We start from the raw sequence: 21,355 nt of genomic DNA, 5'->3' as shown, positions 1-21,355 counted from the left end.
AAGAAGTGACAGATGATATTTAGCAATAGGTTTCCACATATATAGTACTAAAATGATACTGAACGGAAACATAATTATGCAAGTGACAATGATATTAACAAAGTTTATCATGTATAATAAGCACCATCACAAACTATTTCTATTTACAAACTAAAACAGAAGATGGTCTCAAGATCAGTGATATTAAAAGAAAATATTCAATAGATGAGGACTTCTTTGTAAGCATTGTCCTAATTTACTAAATTCAAAGTGTATATATTTTTTAAAATAGGCAAAAGAAAACCAAACAAGTCCCTAGGAAGCATTTAGCATGGCTTCTGTCTTTCAAGGATCTATCAGTTCTAATCTCCTATATTTATTAGTGGTTATACAATAATAACAATTTATAAATTAAAACATAAGCCTGAAACACTTTAAGACATTCCAATTTTAAAAGCGTGGAATTATGTTAGTCTACATTTAGTAAAGGAGAAAAATATATCTTAGAAAATATTCTGACATCAACAAAATGAGGTGTTTGGTTTAAGTAAGAGAGTACATTTGGAACCCTTTTACCTTCTTTTTGTTCTTTTTGCAGAGGGGCAAATCTGTAGTTCCCATTGACTACAGATGGGCATTTCTTATGTTTTTCTTTCATACATAAATATCCTTGAAATAATTATAAAAATGAATGCAACATATATAAGCCTAATTCTATTAATAACTTCTGTTGTAAGATGTAACCACTGTAATACTATCTAGTAAGTTCATCATTAAATTAGTGATCTTTTCTAGCCAGAATAGTATAAAACTATTTATTTTAGAATCAGATGTAATTATTTACAACTCCTTAAAAGAACCTCTCTATTTCTCTGTGATCTATACTATGTCATTTTCCTTTTATAGAATTAGGAACAAACAAAACATTTAGAAGCCTATATTAATTCAGAAATAGAAGCACTAATCCTTGAGAAATTTGTTTATTAACTGAGAAGAATGTGAAGAGAAGAACAATCAGATCCCCACTCTCCATGTGAGATTAAGAAAAGCATGTAGGCTGAGCTCAGTGGCTCAGCCTGTAACCCCAGCACTTTGGGAGGCCAAGGCGAGTGGAATGCCTGAGCCCGTGGGTTCAAGACCAGCCTGGGCAACTTGGTGAGACCTCGTTTCTACAATAAATCAAAAATTAGCCGGGCGTGGTAGCACGCGCCTATAGTTCCAGCTACTTGGAAGGCTGAGGCGGAAGGATCACTGGAACCCAGAAGGTTGAGACTGCAGTGGCTGGGAGTGTGCCACAGAACTCCAGTCAGGGCAACAGAGTGAGACTCCAAATCAAAAAAAAGGCATGTGCTCATGACAAGAAATCATTATTAGCCAAGTTACACAAGGATAAGCATTCTTTTAGAGATATTATTTCTAACCATTTGTGAATACTAAATTCTTACAGAACTATACCATATGTACTCTTTAAAAAATTTTATTTATTTTGAGAAAGCAGGATTTATTAAGAGGACAGAAAAGCTCCCACAGTGGGAGGGAACTTGAGGGGGTTGCCCACCATATACACTCTTTCCTAAGATAGTCTACAGGAGAATGCAGGTTTTTCTTTCTCACCTCTATTCTCACTTTCTAAAAGGAAGGGATATTTCTCCCTTACCCTAGTCCAAACAAAAAAGTAAAAACACTGGTATCCATGTTGAAAAAATGAATGGTTCTAATGCAAGTAAGTCTGTTTCCAGTTTTTTACTTTTATTAAAATGGAACAAAGACCTGAGTTGTCATTTGATAGAGGATTAAACATATTTTTGATGATAGTTTGCTATGCAATTTTTGATACATAATGAGGAAAGAACACAAATAATTGAGTTTAATATCCTGGATTAAAAAGTAGTCATCTGAATTTTTAACACTCTCAGTTTATCATACTTAACAAATCATTTTCTTCAAGGTTCTAAACTATTTAAAAAATTGTGTTATATCTCAGGGGTGAGGTTTTCTTTTTTTGATGGAAACTACATTCATTTAAATGCAAAGTCAGTAATTTGAATAAAATTAGAAAGTTTCATGGTAAACTGGGCTTCTGTGATACTGCTTCTAAAAATGCAAGGTCTCAAGCTGAGAGCAGGTAAGTGCTTTATTTAATCAGATTCAAGCTATGAAGTGATGTAACATAGAAGTAAAAGCTTCAGTAAAGACTTTTCAGTTTTACAATGTAATGAAGATCTAGTTTCTTAAAAGGATATTATTTCTGTGTAGTATTTATTCATTCTCTTAAATTAAATCTAAAAAAATTGAGAGTTTCTATTTAACATTCTTCTAAATTTACTAAATAAATTTTTACTAACTCAACAGATCATTTTTGAAGTTGACTATAAAAATGCTTGAAGTCCTAACTCATTCCATATTTTTTGGTAAGAATAATGAAATAGTCCTTAATAAGTAGCATTTTGGTCACTGATTTCCTACTTACCTACTTATGGAGCCCTATTATGTCTAAGTGAAGAGTTTGAAAACAACCATCTTACACCATGTTGCTTTCCAATGGCAGACCACATCACTCCCTTGCTTTGAATCTATCTGAGAGAGGCTTCATCCAGGAAGACAATCATGAGCCCTAAGGCCTTGACAATGAAAAAGACAAGAGTTGGGCGTGCTCCTGAATCTACTGAAATCACCACCAATGATGCTGATTAAAAAAAATTAGACATTCTCTAGATAGAGATTTAGGGCATATATCACTTGTACCACCAGGACATGGTGGTGTATGCCTGTAATCATAACTACTTAGGAGGCTGAGGCCAAGGGTAACCTGAAGCCTAGGTTTTGAGTTTCAGAGTGCCCTGCAGGTTGAATATTTATAAAACAGTTCTACATTACTATTTCCCTTCCCTATCTGTTTGTCTAGGGAGAGTTAAAGTAGAACAGTTCTGAAATGGAGATGATAAATTGCAATAATACACTACACAAAAGAGAAAATAACACTCAATTCTTTCTTCTACATCCACTAGGTCGAAAATAGAATAAGACTCATATGCAAGGAGAACAGAGACAAGGGTTAGGAAAGATAGTGTCTTTCCAGAGTCACCATACTTAACTCCTTGAATTAAAAAAAAAAAAAAGCCAAATAATATCTACTGAATACTCATTCAATATTTATGATGTGCCAGTTACTATTCTAAGAGTGCTATATCCACCAACTCATACAAGCCTTGCAAAACTCCGAAGACATGGGTACTATTATTTTCTTGTCACCTGATGAAAAAAATGAGTCATGAAATTAACCTGTCTAGGGTAACACAGTTAATAAGCAGGAAAGCCATGTTTTCAATTCAGGTAGTATAACCCCAATGACTGCTCTTAATCCATATTATTCATTTTTAGTTTTGTCTTTTTTTAAACCAGGCTTTGATTTCAAACTCTTCCTCAGGGTCCTCAGATTCCATGAGAATGCTTCTGGGGCCAGTAAGGAAGGTAGAGGAAAGTAGACAGGATTCTAGAAACTCTACCCTACCCAAGTAATTTTACATCTGTTTAAACAGTAGAGATACAATTAACCTCTTTATAACAGTAATTTTTAAAAAGGGCTTGTCTGGGCACAGTGGCTCAGCCTGTAATCCCAGCACGTAGGGAGGCTGAGGTGAGAGGACTGCCTGAGTCTGGGGGTTCGGGACCAGCCTGGGCAACTCGCTGAGACCTCTTCTCTACAATAAACCACAAAAACTAGCTGGGCATGGTGGTGTGAGCCTGTAGTTCCAGTTACTTGGAAGGCTGAGGTGGAAGGATCGCCGGAGCCCAGCAGGTACAGGCTGCAGTGGCTGTGAGCATGCCACTGTACTCCAGCCTGGGTGACAAGAGTAAGACTCCAACTCAAAAAAAAGGGGGGTTCGAAGCTAAAAAGCAAAAAGTTGAAAATCGCAATATCTAGACTCTACCTTTCCAAGGTAGACTCATGCAGTTGTCCTTGGTATCCATTCACAGGGGACTGGTTTCAGGAGGCCCCTGACCTTTGATACCAAAATCCATGGACACTTGAGCCTCCGATATAAAATGGCACAGTGGTATTTGCAGATAACCTATACACATCTTCCTCTATACTTTAAATAATCTCCATATTATTATATTACCTAATACATGCTATTAGGTAAATGCTATATAAACAGTTGTTATACAGCATTGGTTCTAATGTTTTTTGTTTTTCTTTTTTTGAGACAGGATCTTACTCTGTCTGTCAAGCTGGAGTGTAGTGTGCGAGCATAGCTCATTGTAACCTCAAACTCCTGGGCTCAAGCCGTTCCCCTACCTCAGCCTCCCAAGTAGTTAGGATGACAGGTGTGCACCACCATGCCCAGCTAATTTTTGTAGAAACAGGGGTCTCACTATGTTGCTCCTCTGTAGGCTGGTCTCAAACTCCTGGCCTCAAGTGATGCTCCCACATCAGCCTTCCAGCGTTCTGGCATTACAGGCTTGAGCGAACACAGATAATTGCATAATTTTTTATTGTTATACTATTATTGTTTTGAATATTTTTTATCTGAGGTTGACTGAATGTGGAACTTGTGGATATGGGGGGCTGACTGCCAAACCCATCACATGTCTGCTTAATAAATATTAGACTATATGGTAGTACTATATTCACCAGAAAGAGCTAATGCTCATTCATACCATTACATCAGAGGAAATCTTGAATACCAATAATAATGTTAAATCACACTCAGGCAGGTGCTGCTTAGTTTTTAATCAAGGGCCATGAAATGATGTCACCATCTCAAGGCTACTGATGGGCTAAGCATAATCCACTCTCATATTTTTAAAAAAATGTATGCTTTCCACATCTTTTTAAAGATATGTGACTAATATACTACCTGATGTACTAAAATGACTACTCATATTTTTCAGAGTATGGAATTAAGAGGTTACAAATTATCAGTAACCTTTTAAAATAATATTTATGAAGCTCATGAATAGTCTTCAAAGTAAAGGAAGTTGTAAGGAAATTTAAAAACATAATTGAAGAGACAGTATCTGAAAAGAAATTATTTAAGTAATTTATTCTATTAGTTATCTGTTACCCTTTTCATATGTGGACTTACATGAGTGCTCCTGAAGCGGGAGTAAAGCACACTGCCGCTATTTTGTATTTTCTCTTATGGTTAATTTTCAGCTTGAGAGCTGACATCTAAATCAATTAAAAGTCATAGAGCTTTTGTAATTCTGGATTTGGATTAAAAGCAAAAAGTAGCAAAAATGAAAACTCATTTTTCCCTTCTCTAACTCTTCTGAAGAGTTTTATTTTAGAGAAAGTATAGTTTCCAACTAAATTAAGATAGACATAATATCCACTGCTTAAAATACTCATTACTGAAATTTTTATCAAAAATTTTCTTTATGATTACTACCATAACATGATACACTATCAGCCTCATGGCCATTTCTCAGTTGAAATGGAATATGTGATAGTGAAATACATTAAAGGAGAGGGTAGCAACAGATATACCAATTTACTTTAAAAACTAAAATGAAGTTTCTCATTCCTTATACAGGAAAGACAAACAACGTTAAAACTAGCTCAACACAGCTGTTTAGAAGATCTAATTATAATACCCATTTTTGAGAAACTATAACTAACCATATGGAGATAATACTAAACAGACATATCAAAGGCACAGAAAACTAGAATGAAACATTGCCTTAGAAGGAATTTAGTCTGAATGCTGGTCACAGCCTCCCACGAATGATTAGCATAAAAAGGAACTCTTGTTTTCTCCCAACAGGTTCAAATTTCTAATGTCTATATTATTAAAATATTTTGTTAATCTTTATGACAAAGCATCGAAATTGGTTTTCTAAACTAGAATATACAGCAACAACTCAAGCCTATACCCAGCCCCTAGAACCTATGTAATTTTGGCAGTGTAAGGAGAAAGAATTATATAAAAATTAATAGGACTTGGTGATCTGAGAACCGGGTTTTCTGGTACTGGTGTAACCCCTGTTTATATTAAATGTGTTCCAGAAATGGATCTAAAGATGATTTTCAGTGATCAAGGAGGGTAGTCTAACAGTTACTACAATTTGTCCCATTCCTGTCTTCAAAAGCTTAGCACCCATGTACTTCACTTTATTATCTACAGAACTATTAGGAGAGTAAAACATTTTTGGTTTGCTCTTATCAGATAAGTTCTCTTTCGTCCCCTTACAGAAAAATAAAGATACAAATTTAAGTTATCTTATTTTTAACAAGCACTGGAATCCTTGAAAGACAATTCGGAGTAAAGTATCTCACTAATGTGTGAATAGTATTACTCAAGGATGATTTAATTCATAAAGTATGTGCTTGAGCAGATAGGCTACTTCCCAAGTGGTTCAACTCTAAACCAAGAAATCAGAAACTGACTACTTATGCCCTCCCCTCAACATTTTCTAAAAGGTTGCTAACTTCTGGCCTACAGAGTGACTGCTAAATTCTATTTTCCAAGAATGTTATATAAAGACAATGGTTAATTTAGGAGACAGCAGGATTGACGAAAATGCACAAAAAAGATTCATTTAGGATCTTGGTAAATGAGTCATCTTTTTTTTCACATAGAAAGATGTGTAATAATGTTCTTATTAATCTATACTCTATATTTAACCTGTATCCCTGGAGGCTGCCTCTTGAGCATAGGAGAGTCAATACTAGAACATGAATAAAGAATTACAGATTTAAAACTAAAAATTCAGAATTCATAAAAAAGACTAACCAAAAAACATGAAAATTCAAATATCAAATGGTCTACTATTATTTGGGGCTTTTGAAAACACAGAAATCTCATCTGTAAAAGGGGAATAGGATAACCAGTCCTAATTTTATACATATTAAGAATGACATTAAAAAATATTTCTCTCTCAAAACTTCAGAACCAATAAAAGACAAAAATATTTAACAAGTAAGAAAGAGATACAGACTAAAGTAGCAAGAATAAGCAAGTCCACGGAAAGGAAAAGGGGTAAAAAAAGTAATTAATCTCTTAAATTCTCACATTAAAAGACCTTTAAGGAAAAGCGATTTGTTAAAATACATACACAAAAAGAGGTTCACAAATTTTCATTTCCCATTAAGGAAAAAAAAAGCTCAACAGACTTCTACTGAATAAAGGAGGGGCCTCACTACCTTTTTTCTTTTCTTTCTTCTTCTTAAAGAGCCAAAGTTTTCTGTTAGGTATTTTATTTTTGCATGAGATCACGTATCACCCAACTGAGGAACATAATAATACCGCACTACCAGTAGTAGAATGAATGAATCAAATGTGTCACTTAAATCTTCTATGAAATATAAACTCTCAAAACACATATAATACTCATGGCTCTGATATGAAAAGCCCACTATATTCTTTTTGTATTACAGATTTCTATGAAACACGAGTTTCACTTTGTTTGGAAAGACCTACCTGAATAGCTGAATTCATGAAACACGTATTTCCCAAGTTACTTAGGCCACAGAGGCCTGGCTGTTCATTGTTTCTTCCAGGTTCTGAATAATCATAGTTCTTATAAGCAGTATATGATGGGAGACAATAATTTGAGTTTTTCACACTGGAAGAAAAAAATATTTTTCATAATGCAGCCAATTATATCACAATATTGTTATAATAAGCAGAGTACTTCAAGCCTATTTATGAGATGGGGGTCGGTTATTAAATTTCTTTTAAGTACTCAACTTAGGTACTTTTAAAGACATGGATCTCAAACAAAACAAGCCCCCCTTCTTAAGATACCCTTTGTCCAGTCACCAAAATCACTGCCTCATGTACCACACACTAACCAATACAAACCACAGCTTTCTACACTGGAGTCACTGGAGCAGCTTCACAGCTTGCTCCATTCTTCACTGCTCCATGAAATTTAAAACATTCAGATTTTAAACACCACCCGCAGCAAGAAATCATCTCATTTATGACCTTTTTGCATCGTGCTACCATAATAGAGAACAGCATATACAGGAAGAGTTGTGCTTCAGTTAAGGTGAGTGCAGACATTTCCAAGTCCACTGTGACATCACTGTTCTGATGCACTTCAGATTCTATTTGTAGTTTCTATGCTAGACCAGCAAAATCTAGTATTCAAATGCGGAAAAAAGCCTGAGTGAACAGGATGCAAAAATGATTCTATGCAAGTATATTCTAGTACCAATTGCCTTTTCTTTCTCTAGTTTGTCAGAATAGTTTATTTAATTAGGTAAGTATAACTTCAGGATAATTTGTACTGTAAGTATAATAAATGTTAACCTTAAAAAAACTATACAATCAAAAAATTTAGAAAATCAGGGTAATTTTAGTAAGAACTAAAGAGTTAACAAATAAGTTAAATAATCCCTCTTCCTTTAAATATCACAAAAAATAATTTTGTAAAAAAAGATGAATTATTCCTTAATTTTTGGTAAGTTGTCTTTGAAATACCTATAATGAGTAGTTTGGATATAATTCAAAATCATACTTTCAACTGCTTTGTTATTCATTAGGAAAAAACCTGAATGAGAATGAAAATCATTTGCTAAAAGCAAATGATTATGTAAATAAAAGAATACAGTTTTACAAGTAAACATGATGTATCAGTAACTGGCTACAACTTATTCCTGGCATTTTTTTAAAATATTTTTTTCCTATAATTTCAAATACCTCACTTTATTAGTCTATACGCTATACTTTCACTTTATTATTTTAACAGTTTAAGTCAACTATACAACTACCAATTGTAACAAAGTCATTAGTAAACACACACATTGACACACTGCCCCAAACCAAACAGGTAAAACACATAAAAACCACATCACCCTAACATTACACACACAATCCTAGCCCATTAACATTTCTGCATTAAAAAAAATTCCCTCTCCCACAAACAAAGTCAATTCCCCTACTCTCAAAAAAACCAATCTACCCTTAGATAAAACAAAAATAGCAGGGCCCAAAGAAATGTAACCTTGATCAACACAAATGCAGAAATGCTAGGCTTATAGCTATTGACTTGCTTTAAACTGAAAAAAAAAAAAAGTAAAGTAAAAATTAGTTCAAGCATCTTGTGATTTGTTTATAAATCATCAGCCTTATGACTCATATTTTATTTTACATTCCTAGTAACTAATAAAGTGCAAAGCACCTATTAGCAACTAAATATATGTTCACTCATAATTGGATTACTTAATCTAACTTTGAGTACATAAAACAAAAAACTGAAGCACAAAAAAAAGTGCTCTTTTATTACTGTAAGTAGTGCTAAAAATCAAGATCTGCTGTTTATTTAAAAGAATACAAGGCCCGCATTTTCTATACATTCTATATATTACAGAGAGGAAAAAAAAAAATAACGTATGTTCTGGCTGTAAAATTATAATAAAATTTAAGCAGCCAGAGCACACGGGGAAAGTATGCCCAAATGCATGCTCATGCCTACACACACACGCAAGTGAAAAGACTAAAAGCACATTTACATGCTCATTCCATAAGAACATATTCAGATATCTGTCTTTCCCCACATGTAACACAAACGGATGCCGGAGCTCTACTCTTCTTTGCGGCAACATGATGATTTGACGGAATAGGAATTCCTATTTACTGAGAAATGAACAAAGAACTTATTCGCAAAGCAGTTTTCTGGTTTTGTTTTTGAAAGTCTGAATCCTTAAACATCTACATTTTAGCTTAAGTGATAAGGTCATATAAACTTTGTCCAAAGACTGAGATAGTCTAGATGTTCAAAGATGATACTGAAAACCAAAATATTATCTTGATTGGTCATTTATAAAACGCATGTTATGTATGCTCTAAACCAATTATTAAAGTTTGTCATGGAAAATACCCAAACCAGCAGTTGTTTATACAATTCAACAAAGCATATGAAAATGCGGGCCAAGGATATTCATAACTATTTCTGCTAATTTTTTTCCTGAAGATCTTAAGCCACTCATCTTTTAAGGCTACGCTACTTTGCAAAAAATAAATTTACAGTAATAGTAGTGGGAATTTTCAACACTGTATTAGATTAATTCTGTATGTCTATCCTCTTTAATGAAGATACAATTAATTAAAAAATACAATTTTTTGTAAAACTGAACCTTATCTTTCTATAAAAATTTCAGATCAACTTTTCACTTAAGCACTGACATTATAAACATTATAAATGTATAATTTAATCCTCATAACTATAATTATGCCCACTTTGCAGTTAGTGAAATGGTGCTTTCAGCTAACTTATCAAGAGTCAGATGGCTAGGTCTGGTGGTCTCCAAAATTCACAGTTCCTATTCTTGGCTTAATCTCACAGGAAATCATTTCCATTTCAAATAAAGAAAGATTTTAATGAATTAACAGAGAAGTAGAAAGGTGCTCTGATGTGGAATGTCAAATTGAGACACAAAATACATTACAAATATTTTTGAAACGCAATGTTAGTAATGTATTAAAGCAAATATAGCACAGCAGACAAATGAAGGCTATAAAACTACTACCAGAAAGAAAATTAGATAATAAAACATACTTAAATTATAATTGAAGCAAAAACAAACATTCTATGGACTAACAGGTAAAATTATAACAGAGTAAACAAACTATATTCCAGCAATGAATTCTTCGCATTAGTTTTTAATATAAACTTTATTAAACTTAAAATAATTTCAGGTATGTATGATATTACCTTTATAACAATACTCTTATTTCTGGAAATGAAAATTTTATATCTTAGTAATATGTCAGTGTAAGATTGTTCAAAGTCTTGGGTTTGCAAATAAATTTCATATAAGCTTGGGTTTCATAATGATATATTTTTAAATGTACCATCATTTATAGTTGTAGAATATTTCTACATACAGGAACTTTCAAAAATCCAGCCACTATAAAAAGGCAATTACCTCTTTTACCCAATTTTAATTAAAGAAACTATGCTACTTCTCTCTGAAGCCTTAAGCTGCTACTTATTTTCATGAGTTGAATGAAAGCTCAAGAACTAAATTTTAGGTAAAATAATTGTTTAAACATAAGAGCATTCAAGTTATTTACGGTTAAAAAAACTTTCCATTTTATGAATGCTTAAGTTCTGTTCCTTACTAAGAAAAGTAATCCATATACGAGTATAAAATTTACCCTCATGCTGAAATGGTCATCATCTTGGTGGTATCTCAGTAGCTATTTGCTATTAAAATTCCTTAATATCAAAGAACTATTTTCATGTCTAAATTAGACAAACAGCTAAAAATATAATCTAGTCATAGGAGGAGAATCAATTACCATGTTCTAAAACTTAAGATTTTAATTTCCTCTCAATTCTGCAGAGGCTTTGAGATTAGATTAGTATGCCATATTTTTACTATGAGAGGGTAAATAAGACAAAAACAGAAACATACCAGTTCACATATACTAATAAGGTGACTCCAGACAAAATATAGTCTATATTCAATACAGCCTATGTTAAAAATCTCTCCAAAGAATGACTATAAACACGTTATACCTGTATATGAATTATCTTACAGTACATGTGGGAATCACCTGCAGTTGGTAGAAACAGAATATATTTATGAAAAAAATTACTTTTAATGAATTAAATTAAAAGATATAAAAATATACACTGAGTTATAAGGGGATATCTCTTTTCACTCTTTTTGCTTGTGGATATATATTCTTAAGTAGAAGAGAACATACCACAGTTGGATATTCACATTGTCTTCAATATTCATTACGTTGAAATACTGTAATGTAGTTACACATAGTGCACATATCTTTTTTATGAATTACTGTTTTCAAATAAAATCCTTTAAAGAATTCACATCATTGTTTAATTTTTCCCAAAGTGACTGAGGTAGGGGAAAATAGATGGAGTATTTTATGATTTTAACTTACACATCTCTCATCAGTGGTGAATCTGAACATTTAAAATATTTATCCTATATTTAATTCCTTTATTTTTAGTGTGTCATTTTTCTAATTGTTTTAGAAAATTTCTCACTGATTTTTATGAGATTAATATATTAAGAATTTTTTTTAGCAGTCGTAACAAGTACTTTATTCTATTTATTTGCCCTTTTTAAAAGAAGTCTAACAATCATCTTGCATTTAAAGGTTCTAAAGAGAAATTCTCAAGAGTGAATCAATTTTATCAATGATATTTTCTGGATAATTTGCCCACTGCCATTGGCATAGAATACTGTTTGATTGCATTAAATCTTTTATATACAAAGGTCTATTTCTGGGCTGTTTCCTCATTTGATTCCATTGATCTATAGGAGTATTCTTGGGTTAATAATGCTGAATTATTCTATTTTTATGATACAATGTGACATTTAGTAATACTAATCCTTTTTTTCTTTTCCAAAATTATCTTAGCTATTGTCGCCTAGTTATAATTTAGATGCATGTTAAAATAATTTTACCAAGTCCTCCCCACCAAAAAAATATGAGTTTTAAGGCAAAGTTAATTAAACCCATAAATTCAATTATTGGTATTATTTTAAAGATTATTTCACAAAGAGCTTTAGTCTTTTTTAATTTATGCACTGGGATAATCAGATGCCATTTATGAACTGGAGAAATAGTGAAAATATTTATCTAAACACTATTAGCCTAAATATAAACCACATTGTACATATCCGAGAAATAAGAAAATAACTATCTCCAGATCAAACTTTTTCCCATGATTTCACTGGACTAGTTACAAGTAATGAAGGTTTTCTTTTTACCTCTTAAATAAATATGACAATTTTCAAGGTAATATACCCAGAGTCAGATGTTATAGTGAAAGCCCAAGTGACTTTCAACCTTTTTTCTTACAGCAATATAGTACACACTTCCACAAAATTTAAATAAATTCCAAGATTCTGAATTTTATTTATCATGGGGCAAGGAAATTGTTTCTCTGAACTTCTTCAGATAAGGTGATTGCCTTTTTCATAAACATAAAAGTTATATGTTTTCCAGTTGAGAATCACTGATTCACACTTTTGAAAAATACTTTTAATATTAGTGGTTATATCTAGTACTAAAATGACATCTGAAGTTCATGTTCTTCTAAAAACATTGAGTTCTAACAAGTGTCTATATATTTTATAATTAGTTTTTAGTGTGTAAAATTCTAAAAGTGTTTTATTTCTTTCAGTCAACTATTGTAGTATATGTATTAAATCAAGAAGTAGTTTATAACTGCTTTCCTTCTTGTTAAGTTACTCATGGAAGAACTGACCAGTAATTTAAAAGATAACCAATTTTAATGCATTGAGAGTTTTATCCTAAATTTTAGATACAAGAGATTTTTTGCAACCACAACAGGGTGATCAATTAAATAAAGAGTTTTTAAGATTCAGTGCTTACTTTCTGTTGTTGATGTTGTTATAATTATTTGATAGAGATGAAGGAGAGATCTTTGGTAAAGTTGAAAAATTTGATGCACCTGGGGACCTTTAAAAATATGAAAATGTTAAATTAGATAAAAAAAATGAAGAATTTTGAAATTATGAAATAAAGAAAAGAAGTAACAGATGACAATGTTTGTAGTACATGAATGCTGGAAAACAGATTTATGAGCAAAACCACTATATATCCTTTTGTTTTAAATTTTCAATGTATTTTCCTAATAAAACATGACGGTACAAATGGGAACTATTTTCAAATAAAATTTATCAAGTTAAATATGCAATTTGCTATTATTATAAATCTACTAATATATCCATTTCCTAGTTCAGGCAACCATTATTAAAATTTATAATCAATTTTCATACATCACTGAAATTAAAATATTCGACTTTGTTTCTCATGGCATCTAATTATACATAACACTGACACAGAGACCAGAGAATGTTACCAATTCCTAAAAATGTAAGGCAATGGGAATGGAATGGCAATCCCAAAGAATAACATTTAGTCAAAGTTATCGCTGGAAAAACTGAAAAGACACAAACCTGACTATGTTATATACACTGCATTAATTTAGAATCTTTTAGAAAAAAAATCTCAATTAGTACTGTCTTTTAGTCAACAAATAAGCTTTAATGGCATGATTTATAATCAACAAATCTATTATATAGAAATGATGAAAGAACTTAAAAGTCTCTACAAGATTTAATTTCCCTTGTAAATTGCAAACAATTTAAATATATTGGGCAACATCTATGCCTATAAAATCCTAGGTTCTTAGTCCAGTAATTCACTCATCGTAAATTCTAAATTATCGAGGTTCAAAATGATTAGCTTTTAAAAATTATTTTATTTCCTCTCCTCAGGCGCTAATAATAAAATGGTCAATGGGCAGAAAAGTATAATCTAAAAAGTCTTCTTTTAGGTAGTTTAAATTTATAAAAATATACATGTAAAATGCATTGTGCAGAATAAGTGGTGAGTAATAAACTTTCTTAAATATAAGAAAAATCTGGTTTAACTTTCAAAGTTTACTAAAACGTTTCTTTCTTTTTTGTCAACGAAGGCTGTATGTAGATGGATGACATTAGGTGGAATTTCTAGCTAGCTGTCTTTCTGACAGAAGTCCCTTGAACACATTTTTATTTTACTCTACCAAGTTCAAAACACAGATAGAACACACTTAAAAAGTGACTTTGAGAATCCTAATTTTCCAGGTACTAGTTTTAAAATATTAATAAAAATTTAGAAATATCTCAGCATTTTTGCCTCCACATTAAAAATACCAAATTAGAAAAAAGTCTAAATTGATTAGAGACTGAATTATAATGAATTAAGGTTAATTTTTCAAAATGTAATTCATTACAACTTTTCAGAACATATGCGTGAATCAAAATGTTCCCTTGAGTCCTATTTATAGTAAAAATTATGAAAATAAAGATAACTTAATCCAATAAAGGAGCTGAGGCATATATATGTATATATACTCACTCTATATTTTTTTCTGTCCATTTGTGGCCTTTTAAAAATTATTCATTAGTATAATTTTATAATAATATACCAAATGATTATATTAGAAGGAAAATAAAATGAAATTTAATGAAGTTAATTTGTTTTTCCAGAGTTTCTATGGAATTCATTCACTCAAACATTTATGAAATATGACTATATGCTTCACCCTTGATGAGTACTTGGAATACAAAGACAGACACAGTTCCTGACCTCAAACAGCTCACAATCTAATAGGAAAAAAAAAAAAAAGACACCTAAACAAATGACTATAAAGCAATACAAGTGCTATAATAAATTTTATTACAAAATCCTGTAGACAGTGACATGAGGTAACTTTAAAATAATATACAGTTACAGGGATAGGTGTATTTCAGGTAAGAAGAACAGCATATGCAAATGAATGGGACTGCAGAAATCTTGTTTGGCTGAAAGGGTAGGAAGTAAGCAGACAGGAATCAAAGTCAGTAATGTAGATTTGATAATGAAAAGTCTTTTATGTTCTATGAAGTAATCTGGATTTTACCCAAGTGTGCTGGGCATGCTGACAGATTTCAATAGGGTTTCCACAAAATCAGATTTGCATTCCAGAAGGACAACTCTTGAGGAAAAGAAAGAGAAGCAAGATTGGGAGATGAGATAGGAGACTATAAAAATCACAAAGGCAAGAATGAATAAGGACTGAAGTTGAGAAGGTGGAGTGGGTAAACGCAACATGCCTTGAATGTTTAGGAAGCAGTTCTCAAAGCAAGGGTCTCCAAGACCCTTTCAAGGTATCTGTGAGGTCAAAACTATCTTCATCATGACACCAAGGCTTACTTAAGTGCTATCTGACCTCTTTTGCTGATGGATACTTGTATGGAGAGCACAAAAGCTATGGCAAGCAAACTGCTGGTACCTTAGCGTGAAGTAAAGCAGCAGCACTGAACTTCCTTCACCAGCCCAGAGCAAAAGATACCTCGGATAGACACACTTAAAAAATGAAGCTTACTGATGTTATTAAATCTTGACCCTTACTTCCACTTCTCTATAATAGTGTCTGATAAACTGGGGAGCCTGCATAAAGCACACCAGCTACCTACAGAGGCAGCAGGGGTGCTGTGAGGGAAGCTTGTGTGATTATTAGAACTGTAAGCAGAACCAGTCACTCTGTTCACACCACCACTCTTTATTCTTTCACATTAAAACAAGACTGCCTGTGATTATTCAGATTTTGCTCTCCAACAGACATTTTCTCAAAAATGAAAGAAGGGACCCTGTTCCTTCTAAGAAAACAACTGCAAGTATCTGTTGCCAATGTTAACATTCAAGCTTTCAAGTAAAAATCAGAATCCTAGACAACTTGACTCTGCCATCATGAGGTTGATAGCTCCTCAACACTTCAGCTTTTTTCATAAGATTGGTGACATTTTTACAAATGTGATTTTTAAAAATACTGTAGTATAATGAAATGTGTCCATTCTTGGAAGATCTGCAAAACTCAGTGAGTTAATATTTTCCAAATGACCAAAATGCCTGAAGTTACATATGAAAGATTTTAATGAAATAATTTAAAAAGTTAATTGATATGGTTTTAGGTTCCACACTGCAATTAACCTTGAAGACTGAAACTATCACTGGACAAGTTGTGATGCAGCTATAACTGTCTGAAAACACTCCTCCCTTTTTAAACTACATATCTGTGTAAGGCAGAATGCTCTTCATGTATTTCAATCAAACAATGTATCACAACAAATTAAATGCAGAATAATTAAATGTAGATGATAATTTAGCTGTCTTCTACTCAGTCAGATATTAAGGACACTTGCAAAAATACAAAACAATGCTACATTTTTGTTTGAGAAAATAGTTATTTTTCATAAAAATATTACTTAAGTCAAAACAACGGTTTAGTATTGTTATTTAAAAGTAAATATCTTAGAATTCTATTTTAATTTTTTTATACATATTTTTTATTTTAAAATTGTGGGGTACAATTAAGGGTTAGGTATACAAACACACTTCATGCAGGTACCCTTGTTGATGAGGTGTGCCCCCTGTCCCCAGATATTGACTATCATTAATCCCACCTCCCTTCCCCTCCATAGTTTCCCTCTACTGTCAATCCTTTTCTTACAGTATTACAATACTTGTTCAAGGTTCACTTATGAGTGATAACATGTGATACTCAGATCTTTGTTTCTGTGAGAGATCACTCAGCATTATAAACTCTAATTCCACCCAGGTTGCTGTGAAATTCATGATTTTGTTCTTTTTTAATGGCTGCGTAATATTCCATTGTGTACATGTACCACATCTTTTTAATCCAGTCTTCTTTTGATGAACAGCATGGTTGGTTCCATGATCTTGCTATTGTGAACAATGCTGCGATAAACATACAGATATATTTTTTATAGAGTGATTTGAGCTCTTCAGGGTATATTCCTAGTAGGGGGATTGCGGGGTCATATGGAAGGTCCAACTACCTACCAGGGAAGACCAATTAGAATAGCAGCAGATTTATCTACAGAAACCCTTCAGGCTAGGAGAGCTTGGAGCCCTATCTTCAAAGTTCTAAAAGATATACAGTTTCAGCCGAGAATAACCTACCCAGCCAAGCTAAGCTTCATCAGAGAGGGAGAATTGAAATCTTTCCCAGATATCCAATCCCTAAGGACTTACGCTGCCACCAGACCATCTCTACAAGAAACACTTAAGAAAGTATTGAACACAGAAGAAAAGGAAAAAAGAACAATAACATTCTTCACAAAGGTACAGGAAAAGATTAAAAACACACATGAACCAACCCCAAAACCAAAAGAAAGACAACAAACAAACAGGAACAACAACTCTGTATTTTAATTTCTAGTAAGACAAACATTAGTAGATGTAACCTAGATAAACAGAAGTTCTTTGAATCTTATAATTCTTAAGACTCTAAAGGAATACCAAGATCAAAACATTTGGAAACCAGGTGTGGGAAGCAGAATCTGCAAGACAAGCTGACTATTTAGATGAGAGAAGTGAGGTGGAAGGAGGATCTCAGGATGACTCTGAGATAGTGCTTGAAATAGGGAATACAGGAAACGGACATGAAATTTAGGAAAAGTGTCTAGGTTAGAAATATCAAATGGCCTATCTGTGTCAGTTTGAGCTGGGGGAGAAGATTAGGTGATAGAATCTATCACCTAATTTTGAACGCCTCCTATGGGAAGAGGTCTTCTGATAGAAATCTGTATCATTTCATTTAAGGTCTGAGTAGAGCTACTGCATACAGTCAGTGAAGCTGTACCCTGCACCACACCAGGGAGGACCTTTCGCATAGAGTAGGATGTTAAGTCCCCTAGAGCTGCGCAACCTGCAAAACCAAATGTGGCGACCCTGAAAAGGAAGAAAGACAGAGGATTGATCAGAGCGGTGAGAATAATTCTTGAAAAAAAAAGTAGTATCATGCATTCAACTTCAGGGCATTTCTTTACAAGACAATTATCAAAAAGAAAACTTAAAGACAGGTCAAATATGTTAAAAAAAAAAAAAAAAAGACAAATAAGGACTTTGCCAAATCCTGAAAGGGTGGCAAGCACCAGTAAGTATAGCCTTTTTAAAGAAGCTGGAGGTCAAAGGAAGAAAAGCTAAAAAATGGTATTGAAAGGAAATGAATGGTTTTTGTTTTTAAAGATGAGACTTATATTCATAGGCTAAGAGGGGAGATGACCTTGGAAAACAAACAAACAAAAAAAATGAACTAATATTTGCCATAGGTGTGACAATTTGCTAGGCATCTGCTACATAAAGAGAGATGAAAAAGCAAAGGTCTAGGAGGCACTGGGAGAAAGGCCGTGGGAAAGACCGTCTTAAACAGCAAGATCAGAGGGATAAGGAAGGACAAATGTGATCCACAGGTAATGCTGAAGTGTAACAACTTTTAAATGCTGTTACAGACCTTACAGAGGATATCTATTCTGATTCCAACTTCTGACATAGAAGCCTAATCTAGCTAACATTTGTGGAGTTAATGTCAGGCTATTTAGGGGTGGACTAGTCAGTCTCTGGATGATAACCAGAGCCCGTTAATGCTCTTTCTATAATGCAATTTGGAAAATTAGACTGTTCACTAGCAACACTGCACTAGTGGCTTTCTAGAGAAAGGAGAGAAGAAATGCTTAGATTATTATACATCAACTTGATATCAGTCACTTACCTAGAGTTAAACTAATTTTGGCCAGTTTAGACTAGGTGTAACAAAAGGTGTAAACATCCATTTAGCTGAAGTGGTTTCATGAAGAGGGAAAATTCAGCCTAACTTCTGACAAATGAGCATTTGTAGTATCTGAATTCTCTTACGCCCATTATGTTCTAGTTAAAAGCATGCAGTTGAAGGCTATGTCAAGCTTCTTTCTTCAACAGAAAAACCCAGCTTGCTCCTGGTAAGTTAACTAAATATCTAACATACATAGAAATCTAATATCATATTGAGCAACCAAAATATAGAGAAGTCTGAATGCCGGGCCCAGCAAAACAATGATCTTAGGTTTTTATAGTTATTTTCAAATTCTAAAACAACCAAACTTTGTAAAATATAACACCATAAAACAAAATTACAAAAACAAGATCAACCTTTAATTCTTTCCATTTCTAACAACCATACTAAGGCAAGCAACCATACTAAGGCAACTATACTAAGGCAAGTTCTTAGAGGGAAAAATTTTTTTTTAATCTCTTGAAAAATTACACTTTTACTGTTGTAAGACCCAGATTAGTTCGGTTTAATGGCATTTGCTGTGTGCCTCTTATATGCCAGCAGGACATTAGGTACTTAAAGATATATAAGAGAGTTTAAGAGAACTTAAAAGAAATTGCTCTTCATAGCTTTATTTTTGTTTCTTATTTTGAATGCTTAATTTTACATATTTGTAATATAAAGCATTCCACTTTTGTAAAATGAAATTGCAGTAAATTTTCTTCAACCATTATGAATCTCAGCACCAAATTCTCAACCCATTTTTATCTTAAACTTTATTACAGAAATTTTGAAACATATACCAACTTTCATGTATCCAATATCAGTTACTCATCTTCAAAAATTATCATTTTACCATTCTTATCTATAATCCCCTCAGGCTTCCCTCTCCCCCTTCTTTTGCTGGACTAGTTTAAAGCCAATTCTAGACACACTTGATGTCACCTGTAAATACCACAGTATACATCCCTAACAGACAAGGGATCATTTTTCTTTTAATCATCACATACCATTATCAGTCCCAATCCAATATCCAGTTTGTATTCAATGTTTTTCCCAATCATCTCAAACATATCTTTTTCCTCCCAGGTGGTTAATCTGAATCAGGATCCAATGAAAACTCATACATTTATAGACCAGCTTTACTAACTGCAAAGGCCCTTACTGCTCCTACCAGGTAACTTCACCTCAAACTTCATTTTACTGGGGCTACATTTATTTACCATTTTCCTCTGATTTCTGCATCTACTTGTATAGTTCACCCTGATTTATATGTTACTATAAATTGCTCAAATCCTTTTTGGAACAAACCAGAGGAGAAGGGAAGAAAGTATCCAACTATTATTTGAGCATCTGCAAATAGCAAGCATCTATATGAGAACTCTAAACTTAAATTACACTCATTCACACATGTAATACTGTCTAAATTTTCTAACTTATATTTAGACATGGCTTTTAAATACTAAATCTAATACTAGCTAATACTGTGAGCATGCTGTTTGATAAAACTAGAGACACAATACTAACTTATATATTATCTTTGTATAACAGAAAGTAGATAGAAATTTTTGATCTAGAAAAAAATCTGTTTAATCTACTGGTATTTTTAGGATTCCAAAGGAAATCTGTATACATGTTTAAGATCTTAATGAATATTAAACTGAATAACCTCTAAGTATACAATTATGGGGTGATGTGCATGCAAAAGCATTTCCAAAAAGGATCTGGAGTTTAGACAACTAATAAAATAACAATATAAAAGCAAGTTATTGGTAAATAGCAGTACACAGGAACTTCATTTTAATGTTATTACAATGCTTTTCTTTTTAGGTGATGAATACATAGAAACTGTGTGTTTGTGTGTGCCTTTACTTCAATAGTTTTAGGGGATACAGACAGGTTTTGGTTACACGGTTGCACTGTAGAGTGGTGAAGAAGTCTGGGCTTTAAGCGCACTCACCACCTCCACCTGTGCACACTGTACTCAACGGGTGATTTTTCTTTCTTGATTAGGGGTCCCATTCTGTCACCCTGGCTGGAGTGCAGTGGCATAATCACTGCTCACAGCAGCCTCCAACTCCTGGGCTCAAGAGATCCTCCTGCTTCAGCCTACTGAGTAGCTGGGACTACGTTAACAAGTCACGTGCCACCATGCTGGGCTAATTTTTTTTTTGAGTTGGAGTCTCACTCTGTCGCGAGACTGGAGTGCAGTGGCCGCTTCTGGCCACCGCAGCCTCGCCTGCTGGGCTCCGGCGATCCTTCCGCCTCAGCCCTC

At 33.2% G+C, this 21,355-nt stretch overlaps 1 protein-coding gene across 1 annotated transcript in view; it reads right to left on the bottom strand.

Moving 5' to 3' along the window:
- Positions 1-21,355, bottom strand: part of USP15 (ubiquitin specific peptidase 15) — a 97,640-nt gene that overhangs the window by 37,608 nt on the left and 38,677 nt on the right. Inside the window, exons 6-7 of the mRNA XM_021711166.1 lie at positions 13,311-13,397; positions 7,407-7,551 (exon numbers count right to left, since the gene is read on the bottom strand). Of these exons, the coding sequence (XP_021566841.1) occupies positions 7,407-7,551; positions 13,311-13,397 (232 nt within the window). The remainder of the gene's footprint in view (positions 1-7,406; positions 7,552-13,310; positions 13,398-21,355) is intronic.

The sequence above is a fragment of the Carlito syrichta genome, unplaced genomic scaffold (assembly GCF_000164805.1).
Source record: "Carlito syrichta isolate Samal-C Ts95f unplaced genomic scaffold, Tarsius_syrichta-2.0.1 Scaffold301892, whole genome shotgun sequence".
In the NCBI taxonomy this organism is placed as follows: domain Eukaryota; kingdom Metazoa; phylum Chordata; class Mammalia; order Primates; family Tarsiidae; genus Carlito; species Carlito syrichta.
Note: the sequence above shows the minus strand (reverse complement) of the source record. Positions and strands in the feature narration are given on the sequence as shown.